Source organism: Chrysemys picta, chromosome 2 (assembly GCF_011386835.1).
Source record: "Chrysemys picta bellii isolate R12L10 chromosome 2, ASM1138683v2, whole genome shotgun sequence".
NCBI lineage: Eukaryota > Metazoa > Chordata > Testudines > Emydidae > Chrysemys > Chrysemys picta.
The window spans coordinates 79,075,361-79,095,961 of record NC_088792.1 but is presented as its reverse complement, the minus strand read 5'-3'; the positions used below and the strand labels follow the sequence as shown (position 1 = coordinate 79,095,961).

Sequence of the window (20,601 nt, the reverse complement as noted above, 5' to 3'; positions counted from 1 at the left end):
GCATTTGCATAATAAAAACATTAATAACATAACTCCCATAGTAGGCAGGATGAACCAACAAATTAATGACCTCTAGGTGATTTTTCTGATTTTAGGAGTCCATTGCTGTCTCCTGTTCCCCGACCCTTATTTATACAAGGATGTCATAATGTCTCTTTTTTCTGTTTTTAATCAGACTGTGACATTACAGTCAAATAAATTATATTTGAGTATTATGTGTCCTTTTAAAAGTAAAATTTCTGTTTTAGTATTTTTCCCTCTCCCCACCCTGGTAGGTTAACATTAAGGTATAAGTATGGCTGCATTTTTCTCTCCAACTTATCATTAGAAATCAGAGATTCTTAGCCAATAGGAGATAAATACTTGCTTGGTTTAAGCTAAAAATAATTTTCTTGTTAAATCTGTGTATTTAAATGAAAATACAGTATATTGTTTTACCCCTTCCAATGGGTGAATCTCTTATAAGGGGGATCTTAGTAGGGATGAATCTAGGAAGACAGACCCCACACTGAATTGTTTATACTATTCTATATACTATACACTGAAGTGTAAGTACAATATTTATATTCCAATTGATTTATTTTATAATTGTATGGTAAAAATAAGAAAGTATCATTTTTTTAGTAATAGTGTTCAGTGACACTTTTGTATTTTATTTCTGATTTTGAAAGCAAGTAGTTTTTAAGTGAGGTGAAACTTGGGGAAGAAAAATCGGACTCCTGAAAGGGGTAAAATAGACTGGAAAGGTTGAGAGCCACTGCTCTAATGCATATCTGGTGCTGCGGAAACCTGTACTTTAAAAAAAAAAAAAAAATGCTACCGAAATTATTCCAGAGCTGCAGTTATTAATGTTCGGGCAGGGGGACTCTTGTTTTGATTGGAGCTTTTTTGTGGTTATTCTCTAGCATCTTTGGTCTCTCCTGGGTTTGTCAGGTGACTTATTTAAAAGTAGGCAAGTTATTATGTTATCAAACCCCTTAAACACCAGATCATAGAATCATAGGGTTAGAAGGGACCACAAGGGTCATTTAGTGTAACCCTTGCCAAAATACAGGATTTGTTGTAGCTAAACCATCCAAGACAGATGGCTATCCAGCCTCCCTTTGAAAGCCTGCAGTGGAAGAACTTCACAGCCTCGCTAGTCAGTCTGTTTCATTGTCCTACTGTTCATACAGTTAAGAAGCTTTTCCTGAGATTTAATCCAAATCTGCTATGCTGTAGTTTGAACCCATTGCCTCTTGCCCTGCCCTCTCTGTCAAGAGAACTTTTCTCCATAATTTTTTATGGCAGCCTTTCAAATATTTGAAGACCACTTTCATGTCCCCCCTTAGTGTCTCCTTTTCCTAATTAAACATACCCAGTTCCTTCAGCCTTTGTTTATATGTATTCCATCACTTTGATAATCTTTGTCGCTCACGTCTGAATCCTTTCCAGTTTCTTTACCTTCTTTCTATACCGGGGTAGGCAACCTATGGCACGCGTGCCAAAGGCGGCACACAAGCTGATTTTCAGTGGCACTCACACTGTCCGGGTCCTGGCCACCGGTCTGTGGGCTCTGCATTTTAATTTAATTTTAAATGAAGCTTCTGAAACATTTTAAAAACCTTATTTACTTTACATACAACAATAGTTTAGTTATATATTATAGACTTTTAGAAAGAGACCTTCTAAAAACTTTAAAATGTATTACTGGCACGCGAAACCTTAAATTAGAGTGAATAAATGAAGACTTGGCACACCACTTATGAAAGGTTGCCGACCCCTGTTCTATACATTGGTGACTAAAATTGGACACAGTACTCCAGCTAAGGCAGGGGTTCTCAAACTGGGGGTCGGGACCCCTCAGGGGGTCACGAGGTTATTATATGGGGGTCGCAAGCTGTCAGCCTCCACCTCCAAACCCCACTTTGCATCCAGCATTTATAATGGCATAAATATATAAAAAAGTGTTTTTTTAATTTATAAGGTGGGTCGCACTCAGAGGCTTGCTATGTTAAAGGGGTCACCAGTACAAAAGTTTGAGAACCACTGAGCTAAGGCCTAACCAGTGCTGAGTAGAGCGGTACTGTCACCTTGTATGACTTGCATGCTGTGCCTTTGTTAATGCAACCTAAAATTGCATTTGCGTTTTTTGCACTGCTGACTCATGTTTAGGTTGTGATCCACCACAACTCCCAGATCCTTCTCAGTAATGCTGCTGCCAAGCTAGTTATCCCCTGTTCTGTATTTGTGCATTTGGTTTTTCTTCACCAAGTGTAGCACCTTACATTTGTCTTTGTTGAATTTCATTTTGTTGTCTATAGCCCAGTTCTCCAATTTATCAAGAGCCCTTTGAATTTTAGCTCTGCCCTCCAAAGTGTTGGCAACCCTCAACCCCCCGCCAGTTTTGTGTCATCTGCAAATTTGATCAGTATGCTCTCTATTCCTACATTCAGGTTATTAATAAAGATGTTAAAGAACATTGGACCCAGCACAGATCCCTTTGGAACCCCACTTGAGACCTCCAGTCTGACATCGTTTCATTAACAGTTACTCTTTGTGATTGTTTAATCAATTGTGTATCTACTTAATGGTAGTTCTGCTAAGCACGCATTTCTCCAGCTTACGTACCAGAATGTCATGTGGGACTGAGTCAAAAGCCTTGCTGAAGTCCAGATGCATTATGTCCACTGCATTTCCCCTATCCATCAAGCCAGTTAGCCTGTCACAGAAGGAAATCAAGCTGGTTTGGCATGATTTGTTCTTGGTAAATCCATGCTGGCTGCTAGTGATTACCCCTTCTGCTATACCCTCTACCTGATTTACAAGGACAAATCTGATCTTTCTAGCTCACAGAATACAGTGCCTAACAGCTGGTTTTGTGTTGATTCTTCTCTTGGATTTTACTTTCTTATGCTAATGAGAGATCAGAAATTAGATCATAAGATATGACAGTGATGGTGAATAACATAGATTATTTAATTTTCAGATAGCTAGCTTTAATATTTCTCATTTCACAATAAATTGTGAGAGACTTCAAACCATTTTATATACACTAAACCTCCCAAACCTTTTTTGCCAACAGGGTAAAGCACCTTATCTTAGTGGAGCCATGGGGTTTTCCAGAGAGGCCTGACAATGCTGAACAAGAAAGACCAATTCCAATCTGGATTAAAGCACTAGGAGCTATGTTGAGTCCATTTAATCCATTAGCTGGGCTCAGGTTAGCAGGACCCTTTGGTGAGTGCTAATTAATATTTGTTAAAATACTATTTCTATTTATTTTAAATATGAATACAGAGCAAACACTTCATTAAGATGTTGCCTTCTTATAATTGCTAATTGCCTTCTTATAAATAGTTTTTGGCCCATCATTTATTTCATAAAGCATCTGGAGCCACATCACCCATCTATCATGAGTTTAAAAAAAAAAGTGGAATATCTAGCCTTTGTTTACATTTGAACTACCTGTATTCTTTAAAATATATATAATATAATTTAATATGCAAATTGGAAAGAGGCTTTTGTGTGTTTTAAAAGCTTGACTAAGGTAATTAGCCTTTTGGACATATTAATTTGTTACTTTGCAAACAAGATTACTCTTTGAAGTAGAGGCTTTTCTAATTTACATAATAAGACTATTCGATTATCAAGTGGTTGCACAGAAATAAAGCTAACAGATGATGCCTCTAACTTAAAAATTCAGTTTAGTTATTCTTAACAGTATTCCACTCTTTTTGGGGAATGTGGAAATTCTAATTTAAAAATAGATTGCTGTGCCAAAGAAAATTTTCTCTAAAATGCAACCGTTGTTCGTCTTTCATAGATTTAAAAACCCCCAACAGTCCTAGCTTCTGTTGTAATTCTTCATGAACATCTGTTCAATTTTTTTCACATAAGGAAGGGGTTCCTTTCTTCCTATTCTATTGTGGATTAACCGTAGATTCTGACTTTCCGATGAGGGGGTGAGATTCTTTCTGGTGACGGGATGAGAATAATTAAATCCATTTATAAGTTAGAAACTCTATTACTTGATTTAATGTGGAGTATTCATTTTTTAAATTATCTAGACAACACGCACAAAAAAACCTATCCAAAGGTTCAAGTTGTCTTTGATAAACATTAAAAATACAAGCTGACTTGATCAACAAATGCAAATACAGAAGTAGTCTTAAAACTGAAAAGGGAGATGACCCTCACACTCACCAATATATCGCAGCTCTTTGCTTCCTTCTCTCACCCTACATTCCAGGAAAAATATTTGGCAATGTCGCCTTAAGATCAATAAACTTGGACTTATGACAGAGTGGAAAATGCATTCCAAAATGGGGCCACCCACGGAAAATGCCCTGCTGGTAGTCTCCACTTTATTGAAGTGCAGGCACTTCATTTGTAGCAGGATGGTACATAGAAATAAGCAGTCTCTCAAATACTAGGTCCAAAGCCAGTTTTGGGGTTGTAAATCTAAAACGGCACTTTAAACTCTATGTAGAATACTACGAAAAGCCAGTGCAAATAACCTAGCATTGGTGTCATGCTCATGACTAAAACCTCCACTTAATAAGTGAGCTGCAACCTATTGCATTAGGTTCAGTTTCTGAACTGATTTAAAGTGTAACCCTACATAAAGTATATTGCAATAGTTTGATCTCAAGATTATAACAACATGGATCATGGTAACAAGGTCTACATAAATGGTCATAGCCCTTTGGCCCGAAACTGGTGGGGGAAGCAGCATTATGATCCTTGCTGTTGCTGTGACTGTTTACCAGCATTTGAGGATTGAACCTTACCTCCAGATTATAAACCCAAGTCATAAATGGTGAGGTCACATCTTCAATTAAAGATGGAGATATAGTCTTCGACATGTCTTCCGTTTGCTACCACCTTTTACTAGCACCGATTCTGTCTTATCTGGGTTGACCTTCAGCCAGCAATCCCTCATTCATGCCCCAGAAATTGGAAAAGGCATTTAATAGTGGATTATGGATAGGATTTTCAAAACAACTCAGTGGTGTCCTAACTTTACTATCATTGAAGCCAATGGTAAAACGGTTATTGGCGTCACTGAGAGTAGAGTTAGACTAACTCTGAGTCCTATGATTACATATACAAAATATGTTAAATAACGTTCTTTTAAGGTTGCAAAGTCAACCACTTGAAAATGAAAAGAAAGCTAAGAACAATATCTTAATGTGTACAAAAGGACAGAATGAGGATTGCATGGACAACTTTAATTGTGACATTCCCTAATTTTCAAGTGCTTGGTTTTGCAACCAAAATAATGTTGTTCTTATAATGTAGTGTTTGTATGTAATTTCCTAGAGAATTTTTTTTAAGAAAAAGGTTTTAAAAAACCCCTTAAATTCAATTACACCTCTACCTCGATATAACGCTGTCCTCGGAAGCCAAAAAAACTTACCGCGTTATATCGAACTTGCTTTGATCCACCGGAGTGCGCAGCCACGCCCCCCCCGGAGCACTGCTTTACCGCGTTATATCTGAATTTGGGTTATATCGGGTCGCGTTATATTGGGGTAGAGGTGTACTATAGTTCCCACATCATCAGTAGGGTTCAGCCAGCAAACCTCCAGCCCAGACGTCTACCTCTTGAGCTACAGGACTAAATAAATCAGCTGGCAACAGGAGAAGGCTGTTCCTCCAAGAGGGGGTTATGAGCCACTCAGGCCATATGCAAGGTCCAGGAGTTAAAGGAAGGAACCTGGCCTGGCTATCTCCTCCAGCACATCCTCCCTGCCAGGAGTTGGGGTGCTCCTACCCCATGTAGAGTCCTCAGGGTGGGGAATGGTTTGTTGGAGCCATGTGCTGGGTCTGGAGAGTTGGCTTAGTGGAGCCTGGCCCAGCCCAGTTCCTCTATCTTGACCCCTTTACTCCCTCTCTGCTGCAGCTGCTCTCAGGCCTTCGCCATACAGCGTGTGTGGAGGGGTTGGGGGGTTGCGGCTGCTGCTCTGATACAGTGTGGTGCCCATTCTTTTTAGAATGTTTGTGTCCATTTGTTTTGATATCATACATGGTGCCAGAATTTTCCTAAGGAACGCAAATGATGGAAGGGGAGATGGTGACTTGTCCAAAATTATCTCAGCCACAACCTCCAGGACCTTTTTATAATGGGAAAGTGTTAGTCAACCTAAATAAAGGAGGTTACTACCAGCTCTCCCATAATTATTTTTTAAACTTTTTTTTTTCAACAGGATTAAGCCTTGTACAGCGTTTAAGACCAGACTTTAAGCGAAAATATTCCTCTATGTTTGATGATAACACTGTGACTGAATATATCTACCACTGCAACGTACAGTCACCCAGGTGATAAGTTTGCCAAAATATTTTTGAAATTAATCTGTTTCATAATTCAACAGCCACCCTTCTCCTCCTTCAGTGCCCCCAGTAATGCACGCACACTGGTTTTTTATTGTAAGGTTGTTTGTTAGGCTGCTAGCATTTAATGTGTTAATTTTAAAAGCAAAACAATATTGAACTTTGCTTGTTCATTTATCTCTTTGCAATCCTAATTTTAGGTCCACCAAGTTTGAGTTTATTTCTCTCTCTTTTTTTTTTTTTTAACTTTGGCTGAACACTTGGGAGCTAAGTTTCAATCCAAAGGATGTTCTTATAAGAATGCCCCCACTGGGTCAGACCAGTGGTCTATCTAGCCTAGTATCCTGTCTTCCAACAGTGGCCAGTATCAGATGCTTCAAAGGGAATGACCAGAACAGGGCAATTTTGAATGATCCATCCCCTGTTGTATAGGCCCACCCAGTCAGAGGTTTAGGGACATCCAGAGATGGGGTTGCATCTCTGACCATCTTGGCTAATAGCCATTAATGGACCTATCCTCCATGAACTTACCTAATTCATTTTGAACCCAGAATCTCATATTGCCAACTTCACATAGCAGGAAGTCACCAGACAGACCCTGAAAAGTCGCTAGATGTAGCTGTTTAAGCACTCAAAAGGAGTCAAAAATGTCACTAAATAAAATTTCCAGAGAATTGATTGTGTGTGTGTGTGTGTGTGTGTGTTTATTTATATTAAAAATGTGTGCTCAGGCATGAGTACAGTCACAAAATCATTCACAAGCAGCTCAGTAGTGTTGCACACCAAGTCAAAGTCATTATGTCTCAGTTGAGCATGTCATCGGAAGGAATCGCATTCCAGGGCTGTTTGGGCTGCGATCACTATAATCTGCAAGTGAGGAAAAGAAGTTTATGGAAGCTAATTAAATATTTTGCTAAAGCCAGGCACAATTTGGAGAGAGCAGCCCATTAGCCAGGGCTTGTTTTTACCCAAATGTATTCTTTCTCGCTGCTCCGTAGTAGGTAGTGCACCCTGTGATGCAGGGGAAGATCGCTAATAAAGCGGGCAGGGCGCAGTGAGGTTAGCCAGTGAGGAAAGCCACACGGATGGAAGATGGGGTGGGATGTGACAGGACCATGTGCCCCAATGGGGCGGGAGGCACCGTGCCTCCAGGGATGAAGCTCTTACTTCAGGATCGAAGGTGGAGCTTGCTTGATTTTGGCTCGCTTTTACTCCTTCCCTGGCTTGGCCTGGGGTTAGCAGCCCAGCTGTTTTCAAAAATCAAACCCTGGAAGCGGTGGGATTGGGAAGGGGTCCAGCTAGCAGATTTGTTTTTAAATCTACTTTCTTGGCTCCCTGAAGCATCGAGCTCAGGTCAGGTGAATGCCTCTTCCCTCTGGCTCTGGGCTCTTTCTTTCATTAACCTGTCAACTCAAATCCAGGCTGGCAAGAAAGGGAGATTTAGCTGAAATTAATCAACCCCAGCTGACCTGGGATGTGCTACCTACTACAGAGCAGCAACAAAGAACACATTTGGGTAAAAACAAGTCTGGCTAATGGGCTGCTCTCTCCAAAGTGTGCCTGGCTTTAGCAAATTATTTAATTAGCCTCCAGAAACTTTGTTTCCTCACCTGCAGATTATAGTAATCTCAGCCCAAGAAGCCCTGGAATGCGAGTCCCTCCGAGGACATGCTCAATTGAGACATAATAACATTGACTTGGTGTGCAACAGAATGTAGTAGTTAAATTTATTAATCTTATTTGGGTTATTGCTAATTATGTACTATATATTGTATTACTTTTAAACCAACATTTGTACTTTTTGATAATTTAAGCATTATATCCAGATGTACAGACATTCTTTCATAACCGATGTATTACATAATTTGAACATTAGCTTTAATAAAATGTTTAAATCTGTAAATAATAATAATAATAATAATAGCATGGATTGGATTTTATTAACACTATTGAGCTGCTTGTGAATGATTTTGTGACTATACATATTGGTGACTTCTTTGAATGTCACTGTAATTGGCAGTGAAAGTCACTAGATTTGTCACTGGTCACTTTGAAACTTATTTTCTCGCTAAGGAAACTAAAAAGTCGCTAAATCTAGTGACAAAGTAGCTAAGTTGGCAACAACACTGGTTATAATTTTGGCCTTCACAACATCCCCTAGCAATGAGTTCCACGGGTTCAATGTGCATGAGTGAAGAAGTATTTCCTTATGTTTGTTTTAAACCTGCTGCCTGTTAATTTCATTTGGTGACCCCTGGTTGTTGTGTTATGTAAAGGGCTAAATAACACTTCTCTATTCATTTTCTCCACACCACTCATGATTTTTATAGATCTCTTATCATATATCTCCCTCCCCTTTGCCCCCCCAAGTCATCTCTTTTTAAAGTGGAGCAGTCCCAGTCTTTTTAATTTCTCCTCATATGGAAGCTGTTCCATGCCACTAATCATTTTGTCGTCCTTCTCTCGTACCGTTTCCAATTCTATTATCTTTTTTCAGATAAGACTACCATGATCTACATGCAGTATTCCAAGTGTGGGTGTGCCATAGATTTATATAGTGGCATTATAATATTTTCTGTTTTATTATTTATCCCTTTCCTAATGGTTGCTAACATTCTGTTAGCTTTTTTCACTGCTACTTCACATTGAGCAGATGGATTTTCAGAGAACTCTCCACGATGACTTGAGATCTTTCTTGAGTGGTAACAGCTAATTTAGACTCCATAATTTTGTATGTATAGTTGAGTTTATTGTTTCTAATGTGCGTTACTTTGCACTTATTTCATTTGACATTTTAAGTGGTGAAACTGCTTTCAAGAACATGACTGTTCCTTATGGATGGGCAAAAAGGCCAATGTTACAGCGGATCGCTCACATGCATCAAGATATCCCCATCACTGTGATTTATGGAGCACGTTCTTGTATAGACGGCAATTCTGGTAGTACCATCCAGTCTCTGCGACCAAATTCATACGTAAAGACAATAGTAAGTGAATTTTTCTAGCCCTTGTTTTTTCTTTTTATGGGTTTGTGTAGATTGTATCCATTCTTCGTCCTGTTTGGTGCCAGCCCTGGAATGGTAGTCTTATAGTTTAAAACTCTGGATAGGATATCTGATCTGATTTCTATACCAGAAAAAGGGTGGGAGAAAATAAGTATTCTTCGAGTGCTTGCACATGTTCATTCCAATGTAGGTGTGTGCACGCCCCAAGCAAAGTTGCCAGAAATCTTTCCCTTGGTGGTATCTGTTGGGTCGGCTCTAGCATCCTCTGGTGTCGCACACTCATAGCACCAGGATAAGGGGCTCTACCCTGCTTCAGTTCCTTCTTACCGCCTGTGACGGTTGCTGAAACCTCTTGTTGCTTAGGCAATCTCCTCTCTTTCCTAACCTTTTAGTGTAAATAATGCTCATAATTTTTAGTAGTTAGTTTTTACATAGATTGGACGACTCCGCTCTTAGATAGCAGAGTTGTCATTTGTCCCAGTGCTGAGGCATGCCTTGGTCACTGGGGTTTAAGCCTTGTGCGTCATGTAGGAAGTCTGTGCCTTTGAGCGACCCACACTCGAGCTGTCTGACATGCTTAGGGGTAGCTCATAGGAAAGACCATTGCCAAATTTGTAAAGAGTTCAAGCCCCGGACCCAGAAGGACTGCTCTTTCGAATGTCCTCCTTATGGAGGCAGCTTATGAACAGATTCAGAGCTGCGCTGAGACTTGGCACCGATCATCTTTGCCAGTGCCAGGAGAAGAGCCGGTCTCTGGTGCAAAAGGACAAAAGAGACAGGGAGAGGGCGAGACGTGTGCTGGGCCTCTCTCCATCCCTGGTGCCACATCGCCAGGTGCCCACAGTCCCAGTATTGGCACGTCCTACGACACCCACTCAGGACCACAGTACCGGATAGTTTACTGTCCCGTCAACCCCCGAAGCCTTCGGAGCTGCAAAGGATCTTCTAACTCTGCCAGTACTAGGCTCCCTGGAGGGTCAAGACTTGGCACCATCAGTGCCCCCAAGCAGCAGGGAATCGACGCCAGCACCTCAACCAGAACTGTGTCAAATGTCCAAGGGGGAACCCTTGCTGAGATCCTCAAGGGCCCCTAAGCAGCCTTCTCTGGCACCCAGTGGCATGGCACCGCCCTGGTCTCTGCAGCGCACCTTAGTCCTCAGCAGACTCGGAGGCAGAAATGTACTACCCCGCCAAAGCAGCCAAGCCCGCTGCTCCCTGGGCCATTTCCACTCCATCATGGCACTAGGTTAATCGGGGCCTCCGGGTGCATGGCCACCATATCCAGGGGACCCAACTACCATGCAGTGGCCTTATTGGAACCGTTGGGGGTTTCACCCACTTCAAAGTACCTTTCAAGACGCTCTTATTCGGTCATCTCGGAGGCTAGAGCACCCTGGTACTGCACAGAGATACTCTGGTACCAAACACTGCACCAAACCCCAAGAGGAAGCCCTGCAAGCTCCTGCAGACACTGAGACCAATTGAGGCTCCCCATCAGGCTTTAGCCTCCTCCTCATCTTCTCTGGGTGAGGCCACAGTGGCACCTGGGGTCTCTCCACCTCCAGATGACCATAAGGTGTATTAGCACCTGCTAAAACAGGTAGCCTCAAGCCTAGAGGTCCAAACAGATGGTTAAGGAGGTGACACACAGCCTCCTGGATATTCTGTCGCAAGCAGGCCCATCCAGAGTGGCTCTGCTGCTACACGATGCCATCATGGACTCTATTAAAGCCCTGTGGCAAACCCCTGCCTCCCTTCCACTGATGGCGAAATGATCAGAGCGTAAATACTTTGTTCCGGCCAAGGGGTGTTGGTTCCTGTTCTCCACCCCCATCCCTCCCGGGATCATTGGTGGTTGTGGCACCCAATGAGCAAGACCACCAGGGACAGCAGAGCTCTGTGCCAAAGGCTAGGACCTAAAAAGCTAGACCTCTTGGAGTGCAAGGCTTACCCATCAGGGGGCCTGCAACTTTGTATAGCAAACCAGCAGGCCCCGTTGGGGCACTACAACTTCAACATGTGGGAATACTTGATTAAATTCAAGGATCTTCTCCCCCAGACAGGCGTTTTCCTCCCTAACTGAGGAAGGGAAAACTGTAGCTCGAGCCTCCCTGCAAGCAGCCCTGGATGCTGCTGACTCCACAGCCAGATCGAGGGTGACTGCGGTGACAATGCATAGGAGCTCCTGGTTTCAATCCTCGGGTCTCCCTCAGGAGGTACACCCAGAGCATCCAGGACCTCCCATTTGAGGGATTGTCGCTCTTCTCGGAGGACTCCCATGTGACCTTGAAATCCCCAGGGCTCTGCATACTAGCAGGTGCCAGGAAGCAATACAGGCCTCAGCGGCCAAGCCGTTACTTCCCTCAAATAGCCTGTCAGGGCCACCAGAAGAGAAGGAACAGAGGGTTTAGGTGAAAGCCCCATCCCCAGTCATCCTGAACAGGCCCTACTCAGTCAGCCCCCAGGCACCCCAGGTTGTCAAAGCATTCCTTTTGATGAGACGATCGAGGCTGACATCACAATCTCTTCTACACCGCATCCAGCTTCCCGCCCCCCCCCCCCCATTTTCTGACCAGCTTTCCTATTTCCTGGATGCCTGGACCCAGATTACTTCAGACGGATGGGTCCTCAGCACCATAGAACTGGGTTACACCATCCAATTCTTGCCCACCCCACCTGCCCACCCCTCCTCTCTGTCCCTCTTCAGGGACCCTTCTCATGAGCTCCTGTTGGAACAAGAAGCCCAGTCCATCCTTTGGGTGGGAGCTGTGTAACAAGTTCCCTCTCGCTTGAGAGGAAAGGGGTTCTATTCCCACTATTTCCTAATTCCGAAAGCCATGTGGGGGTGTCTCAGACCCATTTTAGACCTGCGCAGTCTCAACCGATTTCTAAAGAACCTGAAGTTCTGCATGGTCTCCTTGGCCTCCATCATCTCTTCACTGGATCCCAGGAATTAGTATTTCACCCTCAATCTAAAGGACACTTACTTCCACATTTCGATCTTCTCTGGTCACAGACGTTTCTTAAGATTTGTAGTGAACCAAAGTCACTTCCAGTTCACAGTGCTCCCTTTTGACCACTCTGCAAGTTTTCACAAAATGTCTGGCAGTAGAATCCATATATTTCCATACCTGGATGACTGGCTGATCAAGGGTTGGTCCAGAACTCAAGTAGAGGCCGACATCCATCTCCTTCAATTAACTTCCTATGTATTGGGCCTTCTGTTGAACTTTCCTGGTCCTGGTCCAAAGGGTAGAGTTCATAGGGGCAAAACTCGACTCAATGCAAGCGAGGGCTCTGCTTCCAAACAACCGGTTCCTCATGATTGCATCCCTGATACGATCTTTCTGAAGCTATCCAATCACGACCGTACGAAAGTGCCTGAGTCTCCTGGGCCACATGGCGTTGTGCACATATGTAGTGCAGCACGCAAGGCTAAGACTCAGACCCCTGCAAGCCTGGCTAGCCCTGGTCTATTCCCTCTCTCACCATCACCTGGACTCAGTTCTCACGGTCTCAGCCTCATCTCATCACTGGACAAATGCTGACTGGACAGCCCCACGGTATGCACGGGGGTACCCTTCTCGAGACCTCACCCATCCCTGTCCCTTGAATGTGACACATCAACCCTCTGTCGAGCAGTCCACTTAAGACCCATCAGAACCCAATGCCTTTGGACCCAAGAAGAGCTCTCCCTGCACTTCAATGTCAGGGAATTCAGGGCAGTATGTCTAGCATGCCAGGTGTTTCTACCTCATTTGACAGGCAAATCTCTTTCAGTCCTCATGGACAATACGATGGCTATGTTCTACATAAACAGGTAAGATGGTGCACGTTCTTCCCTCCCATACCAGGAAGCATTCTGCCTGTGGTAACTCTGCATCGCACTCTAGAAGCAGCCTACTTTCCTGGGACTCAGAACCAGCTAGCAGATCACCTCAGCTGGTCTTTCTCCTCTCACCACGAATGGTCTCTTCATCCAGACATTGTAAGGGACATCTTCTGACAGCAGGGGATTCCCCTTATAGACCTGTTTGCCACCCGATCCAACAGGAAATACTATCAATTCTGTTCCCTGAGGGGCCACAGCCTGGGGTCTCTCGGAGATGCGTTCCTGTTACCATGGACGAGGCACCTGTACTATGCTTTCACTCCTTTATCCTTCACACTTTTATCCCGTTGATCTACAAGTTTCTGATGAAGATCAAGCGGGACTGAGCATGGGTTATCCTCCTGGCCCTGGCAGCATTGGTTCTTCATCCTGCAGACACCCCTGCAATTCCTGTCGCACACAGATGTGACATCCCAGGATCCTGGTCGACTGCTGCACCCAAACCTCACGTCGCTGCACCTGTCTGACTGGAAGCTCCATGGCTGAATCCAGAGGAGCAAGTTTGGTCAGAGCAAGTCCACAAGGTCCTAATGAGCAGTAGAAAGCCTTCCACCAGAGCTACCTACCTGTCAAAATGGAAGAGGTTCTCCAGCTAGTGTTCACAACAACAGGCCCTGCCTCTGTAGTTCTCTCTGCATCTCATTCTAGACTACCCGCTTTTGCTAAGATAGCAAGGGCTAGCCTTTTCCTCAGTAAAGGTTCGTCTAGCGGCCATCTCGGCCTTCCATTCCAAGATCGACAACTGTTCTATCTTTTCACATGACATGGTACTCTGGTTCCTCAAAGGCCTGGAGATGATATTCCTCCAAGTTAGGAATCCCACCCCCCATGGGACCTAAACCTAGTCCTGTCAAAACTCACGGGACCCCCGTTTGAACCACTGGCAACATTCTCACTGTTACTCCTCTCTTGGAAAGTAGCCTTCCTGGAGGCCATCGCTTCAGTCAGACGGGTTTCAGAGAAATGAGCTCTTACTTCAGAGCCCCCATACACTGTCTTTTATAAGGATACAGCCCAGCTGCGACTGCACCTATCACTCATCCTGAAAGTTCTATCACAGTTTTTCATTGGAGTCAAACAATTTTCCTGCCAGTGTTCTACCCTAAAACACATGAGAACAGGGAGGAACAGCGCCTCCACTCATTAGATGTTGGGTGTGCCCTGGCCTTCTACAATATGAAGTACCAAACCATTCTGCAGATACATTCAGCTGTTCATAGCAATAGCAGAAAGGATGAAATGTCTCCCCATTTCTGAACAGCGAACCTTATCGTGGATCACTTAGTGTATCAAGGCATGTTACACCCTCACGAACATTTTGCCCCCAGCTAACTTAACAGCTCACTTTACAAGTTCTCAAGCCTCTTCCACTGCTTTTTTTTAGCACATGTTCCACTTCAGGACATCTGGTCATCAGTTCATACCTTCACAATGTACTAGGTCATTACACAACAGGCTTGAGGCAATGCCAGTTTCGGCTGGGCTGTGTGACAGTCAGCCTGCACTTGATCTCCAAACCCACCTATGGGACAACTGTTTGTGAGTCACCTACATTGGAATGGACATGTGCAAGCTTACTAACTTTTCTGTAACTGTGGTTCTTCGAGATGTGTTGCACATGTCAATTCCAAAACCCACCCTCACTCCCCTCTTCAGAGGCGGTTGGCAAGAAGAAACTGAAGGAGGGCAGGGTTGGCAGGGCCCCTTATACCAGCACTATGAGCACCTGATACCAGAGGGTGTTAGAGCCGACCCAATGGATACCACTAAGGGAAAAATTTCAAGTAACTGTGTTTGGGGTGCACACACACCTACATTTGAATGGATATGTGCAACACATCTCAAAGACAAACAGTTACAGAAAGGTTAATAACTCTCTTTTTATCTCCATTTTTTTCATGTGGGGGAACTGGGGCTCAAGAGAGAGTAAGTGACTTGTTTCAAGTCAAAAGGAAATTTGGTTGTGGCATTCAGAACTGAGCCACATTTCTTCCTAATTTCCAGTCCAGGAATTTAAACGTAAGGTCATCTTTCCTGTCTAAAAAAATATGAACTCCACAGTGTTCTAATGAAATGTATTTTGTAAAGAAAAAATACTTAGTCTAAATTTACATACTACTTAATCAAGGAATCTTCAATGTGATAATTGTTCCAATCATTTTGTGTAGTGCGTACATTTTTTATAAGTGGTAACTGTTTTCTGCTGAAGTTTTGGAAGTGCCCTCATTTCAATCATTGCAGAAATCTTCAATTTTGTCTTTCCAGCCAATGTGGCTTTATTTATATATGTGAGGAGAGCTACTCTTTCAGATGTGTGTGCTTACATCCTAGATTAATATTTACACACACACATTAGCCACTTTTCTAAGGGACTAAATGAACTTTACTATTACCATTCATATTCAAAATCATACTAGACAGCTGTGACGGTTGAATATGGATGTACAAATTACTTTTTTGAGTTGGTCAGATCTTGGAATGTGTTGGATATCATATTACTGCTATGTGGTCTTCCGGATGTGACTGACCAGTAACTTGCCCAAACATGCTCTGGACATAATATATTGTAGGTCATTAAGTTGAACAAAAGATGGTAATGACTATGCACGTGTATCAGAAGTAGGTACAGGGAGAAAGGAGTGTGGACAAGATGAGATTTTTCTCTCTTAATTTCCTGGTTTTATAATTGACTCAAAAATACCGCCCAATACAGCATAGGAGGATTAGGGAAAGTCAAATCCTTCTATAGAGCATTTCTCCTCTTCCTGAAATGGTGACACATGTTTGTGAATAAAAATATATTTATCAAAAGTTATCTGTTATTGCTTAACAAGCAGACTTCCTATAACAGAAGTTACAGTTAGGGAGTGGGGAGTAGAACATGCATGAGTCATTCAAACAGATATAACCAATCTGGTCTGGGTTTTCTGAGGGACAGGAGAGCTAATGTAATGTCCTATTCTAATTCAGGTTAACATTTTGTCAGCCAAGAGGTGGGTTATAAAAGGCGAATGCAACACAGAAAGAAAAATGGGGACACTGAAAGGCATCCTTTAGGGTGAGAGAGAGGCTTCTTCCAATGTCTCCTTATAGGTAGTATTCCCGTTCTTGGTAAAGTTTCTCCCTAGCAATGCTTATTTTAGTATCTAACTAGATCTCTTTATTTCTAATTAAATTTTATTTTGTGACTTTCTGTAGCTTCCTAGTATTTCTCTTCTCTTAAGATAACTTGTCTCGATTCCTAGAGAGTTAGAAATTCCAAAACAGTAATTGTCCCTCCGAAGTGCAAGTGAATTGTAATTTCAGGGAAGGGAGGCTCAAAAGAGGATAATGGCTTCAATATAAAATTAAGTGGAAATTGTTCAGGTGCCTTTCCCATAGAGTACTGTAAAATGGCCTGCTTTACCAGTCTGGGCATGGAGAGAACTAAATTACAGAAATATCAGGTGTGGTTGCAATGGCCCTTAGATAATTTTACCAAAACAAAACAAAAAAACTATTCAGGAGGGTGCCAGCAGTTGTGAATTTCAGCATCTGACTTGACTTTTCCCTGATTATCATAGCAGTTAATTTAGAGGGTTGAAATGACAAACAAGCTGTTGCCACAGTCTAGAGTTTCCTCAGCAATTAAAGCCCTCAGTCAGTTCTTAATCATCTATTGTAGTGCTCTTTCAGTCTTTCCCGGTTTCATAAGAGATGAAAAACATTCAGACATTCTGTAAGTATTTAGATGGAAGGAGCCAAAGAACCACTGCCCAGATTTTTTGGGGGAGAGTTGGAGCTGCATTTTGGTAGCAAGCTTAACATGTAAAGCTTGTTTACATGTAATGATTGTTCTTTCTATTGAGGAACCAACTTTCTCCCTATTCTCCCCCCCTCTCCCCCCCCCCCCAGTTTACACCTCCTTTGCAGTTGCTTGTTACCTCCTTATGCTGGAAGCCAGTCTCACAGCTGAATCAATATGGATTGAGTGCAATAGGCTGTCAGTTTTTTAATCAATGTTCTCATCTAATGCACATTCTAACACTTGTTAGATTTATCTGATTTTAATACACCTCTACCCCAATATAATGCTGTCCTTGGGAGCCAAAAAATCTAACTGCGTTATAGGTGAAACCGTGTTATATCGAACTTGCTTTGTTCCGCTGGAGTGCGCAGCCCCCCCTCCCCCAAGCGCTGTTTTACTGTGTTGTATCCGAATTCAGGTTATATCGGGTCAGGTTATATCGGGGTAGAGGTGTATTAGCACTTGTAATGTAATGTACAGGAGCTGGCGCCAAGATTTAAAATAAAGGAACCTAAAGTTTGATATAAGCTTCTACATCCACATTTAGACATCTTAAGTAGATGTTAGAAATTTTCAAAAGTAATGAGCAACTACCAGCTCCCATTGATCTCAGTCCTTTTGAAAATCAAGTGTCTGATTTAGGTGTAAAAACCTGTTTGGAAATCCTGGCCTGGCGTTTTTGTTCAGGTGACCAAAGGAACTTGCAGTATGACCAGACATGGGGGACAGTATGTCCTTCTCACTATGTAATAACAGACTCATGATTATGTGTGAAGGTTTGGATATTTATTTATTTTTATTTTTCCTAATGTATGTTTTTCCCATGTCCAAATGTTTCAGGATTTGTTGACATTCTTGTTATTCTGACTTCTTTTTTTCTACTTCCTCCTCCCAGGCTATCCTTGGGGCTGGTCATTATGTGTATGCTGATCAACCTGAAGACTTCAATCAGAAAGTAAAAGAGATATGTGATTCTGTGCACTGACTGAATTCAGCTCTTTATAAAGTCTGATCATACATACCATTTACTAGCAATACTTTGTAGAACATTACAAAAATGTAAAGCCTGTAGAGCTAGTTAATCAGGCTCTGTTTGCACACAGTTTCTTCCAAGAAGTCACTTGCACACTTAAACCACTTAGTGCCTTTTGAGTGGGGAATATTTTAAATGGAAACCTTGTACAGTTTACTTTGAGACTTGTCTTTAAATATTTAGAGATGTTGTTTGCCTGTCTGATATAGTGAAAATATAAATAACTAGTTTTTAAACTGAAAAAAAAATTTAGTTGATTGAAATTTGCAAAATTTTGAACACTTTAAATTATGTTGCATTCTAAATCTACCATAAGAATGTCTATACTCAGCCATTATATAAATAATATACTGTATAAAGGTATGACTTGGTTACTTTATAAACATTCATACTTGGTAGGCCAATGCATTCATAGTAAGAATGTGAAATTAAAATATTTCTTCTCTTTCAATCCCAAGACTTTATGTACAATATTTTAACATTGTATTTTGGCATGATGACAAGTTATGAAGCGGGTGTTTGGAGAGTGGCAGGGCCAAAATAATTAGCACAGCTTGTCTTTGGGCATAAGGTGCGTTGAAGCTTACGGTACTTTTTTGCCTATTGGATTCTATTATATTCTTCACAAGACATTCTTTCATGTGTCTAATCTCCTAGGGAACTTCAGTTTTAAGAGACAATGGTGTTGCTGACACTCATGCTTCCATGAACATATTTTATCTATAGAATTCAATGGCTTGAAATACAGAAGTGGCCTGCTAGTTGCACAACCTATTTTTATGTTGATACAATTATCACAAGGCCTGTTGCCAGCCCAAATCTAATGGTTTTAGAATTACCCATTTTGATTCATGCCAGGAAATAACTGTCTGACTAATGAGATTAATCCTGATCTTTCGCTTTCAAGATTAAGCCTACCATTTTCTCGCAAATACAAATTTTTGGAATACTGAAACTAGTCTGGAAATACTGGAAATGCAACAGAATATTGGATCTTAATAGCACCCTTATAGGAAGGGATATTACTGGAATAAATAATATCAATGAAGTAAACGGTAGCTTGTTTTAGGAATTCCTTCTGCAGTGTTTGAACAATTCAGTATTTCGCAATTGGAGCAAATCTACTCTGGTTCTTTACAAAAGTGTAGTTTGACATTAGTTTTCAGGTGCTCAGTAAAATACTTTGAACAAAGTACTTTGACACTTTAAAGCCAAATTATGTGGTGTTTTATTTTTTAAAAAGCAAGTTTACATAAAACTTTTTGATTTCCATTTGATTGTTGGAATAACTACTGAAAGTATCTTGATTTGTTATATAAAATATTTAACTAATGTTATCACCTTCTAAAGGTTTAAAAAGAATTTCTGGATAGCTTTGCTTTCCATATTATGATTATGAGAAGATTTGTTATATGTAGATTGTATTTCAGTAGAGCACAGTCTTTCTCCTCAAGGAGATGTTTACTTACATGGTGCTATGAGAACATCAAACAGTCCTTGCGATTGCCTTGACTGGTGGTACTTAATACTATACATCTAAATTATTTAATTGCAATAAATTAGTAAATAAAATAGCATCTTTAATTAGCAAATCCAGATTTATATAAAACAGAACAGTATTTTCTAAAATTCGGTGTTCAAAATGGAGATACAGAACACCACATACATTTTTGTACATAGGTCATAAATTAAATGGCAGCATGACTGATTGGTTAATGAATGCCTTGTTAGTGAATAGTTTTTTTTCCTTAATTATCAGTCTAATTTGCATTGATTAACTGAACTCAGCTGAACATTTGCAATTACGTACAGAATGTGACACCAAAATATATGGTGTCTCTTTTCTAACCAGTAAAAGGTGGAACAAATTTTTAATACTTTCAGATAGCATTAATGTAGGGCGCTCCAGTTTGTCACATCTAAGGATGTAAGGAAGGGGAGAAAAGTTTTATGCCAAACATGAAAATTTCTCTAAATAGCCCTCATTTTTCCTACTCAATGTGCTAGTAAAAATCACTGTTTATGTAAATTTTGCACTATTAAAAAAAATTGCATTAAACGCTTGTGTGTGTTTTCTGCTAAGAATATTTCTATTGGCAGTTGCTTTTCTAAAGATACTTGTGTGACTGCTTTTGAGTCCTAGAGAAATTGAGCTAAAATGTGTAAAGAGGAAATGTAAATGATGTGTTAATTTTTTACACGTCTCAAACTTCTTAGCGTTACTTGGTGCTGAACTGGAGACTTGAGAATAGGTTAACAGGTAACTGAAACGTTTCAGAACTCTGGCTATGCATACAAAGAAAATGTTTTTGTTTGTGTTTGTTTGTTCTAAGATTAAAAGAAATGTTAGATCTCCTCCTCCTCCTGAAGGTTAATACTGCAGTTTTGAATGTAATCCTATTCTGATAATATCTTACCACACATTGAGACAGTACAACATAATCTATTAAAGTACTGTAATATGAACCTTAAAGAGAAGCTTTTTAGATTATGAATAGCTCATATTTTGGATGATTAGGAGCTAAAACACTTGTAATGAGTTTCTCTCTCGTCCCCTTACAAAGTGTGAA

General features: G+C 41.4%; 1 protein-coding gene across 1 annotated transcript in view; it reads left to right on the top strand.

The window, feature by feature from the left end:
- ABHD5 (abhydrolase domain containing 5, lysophosphatidic acid acyltransferase) overlaps positions 1-20,090 on the top strand; it is a 38,814-nt gene extending 18,724 nt beyond the window's left edge. The window contains exons 4-7 of the mRNA XM_005278693.5: positions 3,065-3,219; positions 6,192-6,303; positions 9,115-9,301; positions 17,894-20,090. Coding sequence (XP_005278750.1) covers positions 3,065-3,219; positions 6,192-6,303; positions 9,115-9,301; positions 17,894-17,983 — 544 coding nt within the window. The 3' untranslated portion in view covers positions 17,984-20,090. The remainder of the gene's footprint in view (positions 1-3,064; positions 3,220-6,191; positions 6,304-9,114; positions 9,302-17,893) is intronic.
- The last annotated feature ends 511 nt before the right edge of the window (positions 20,091-20,601 follow it).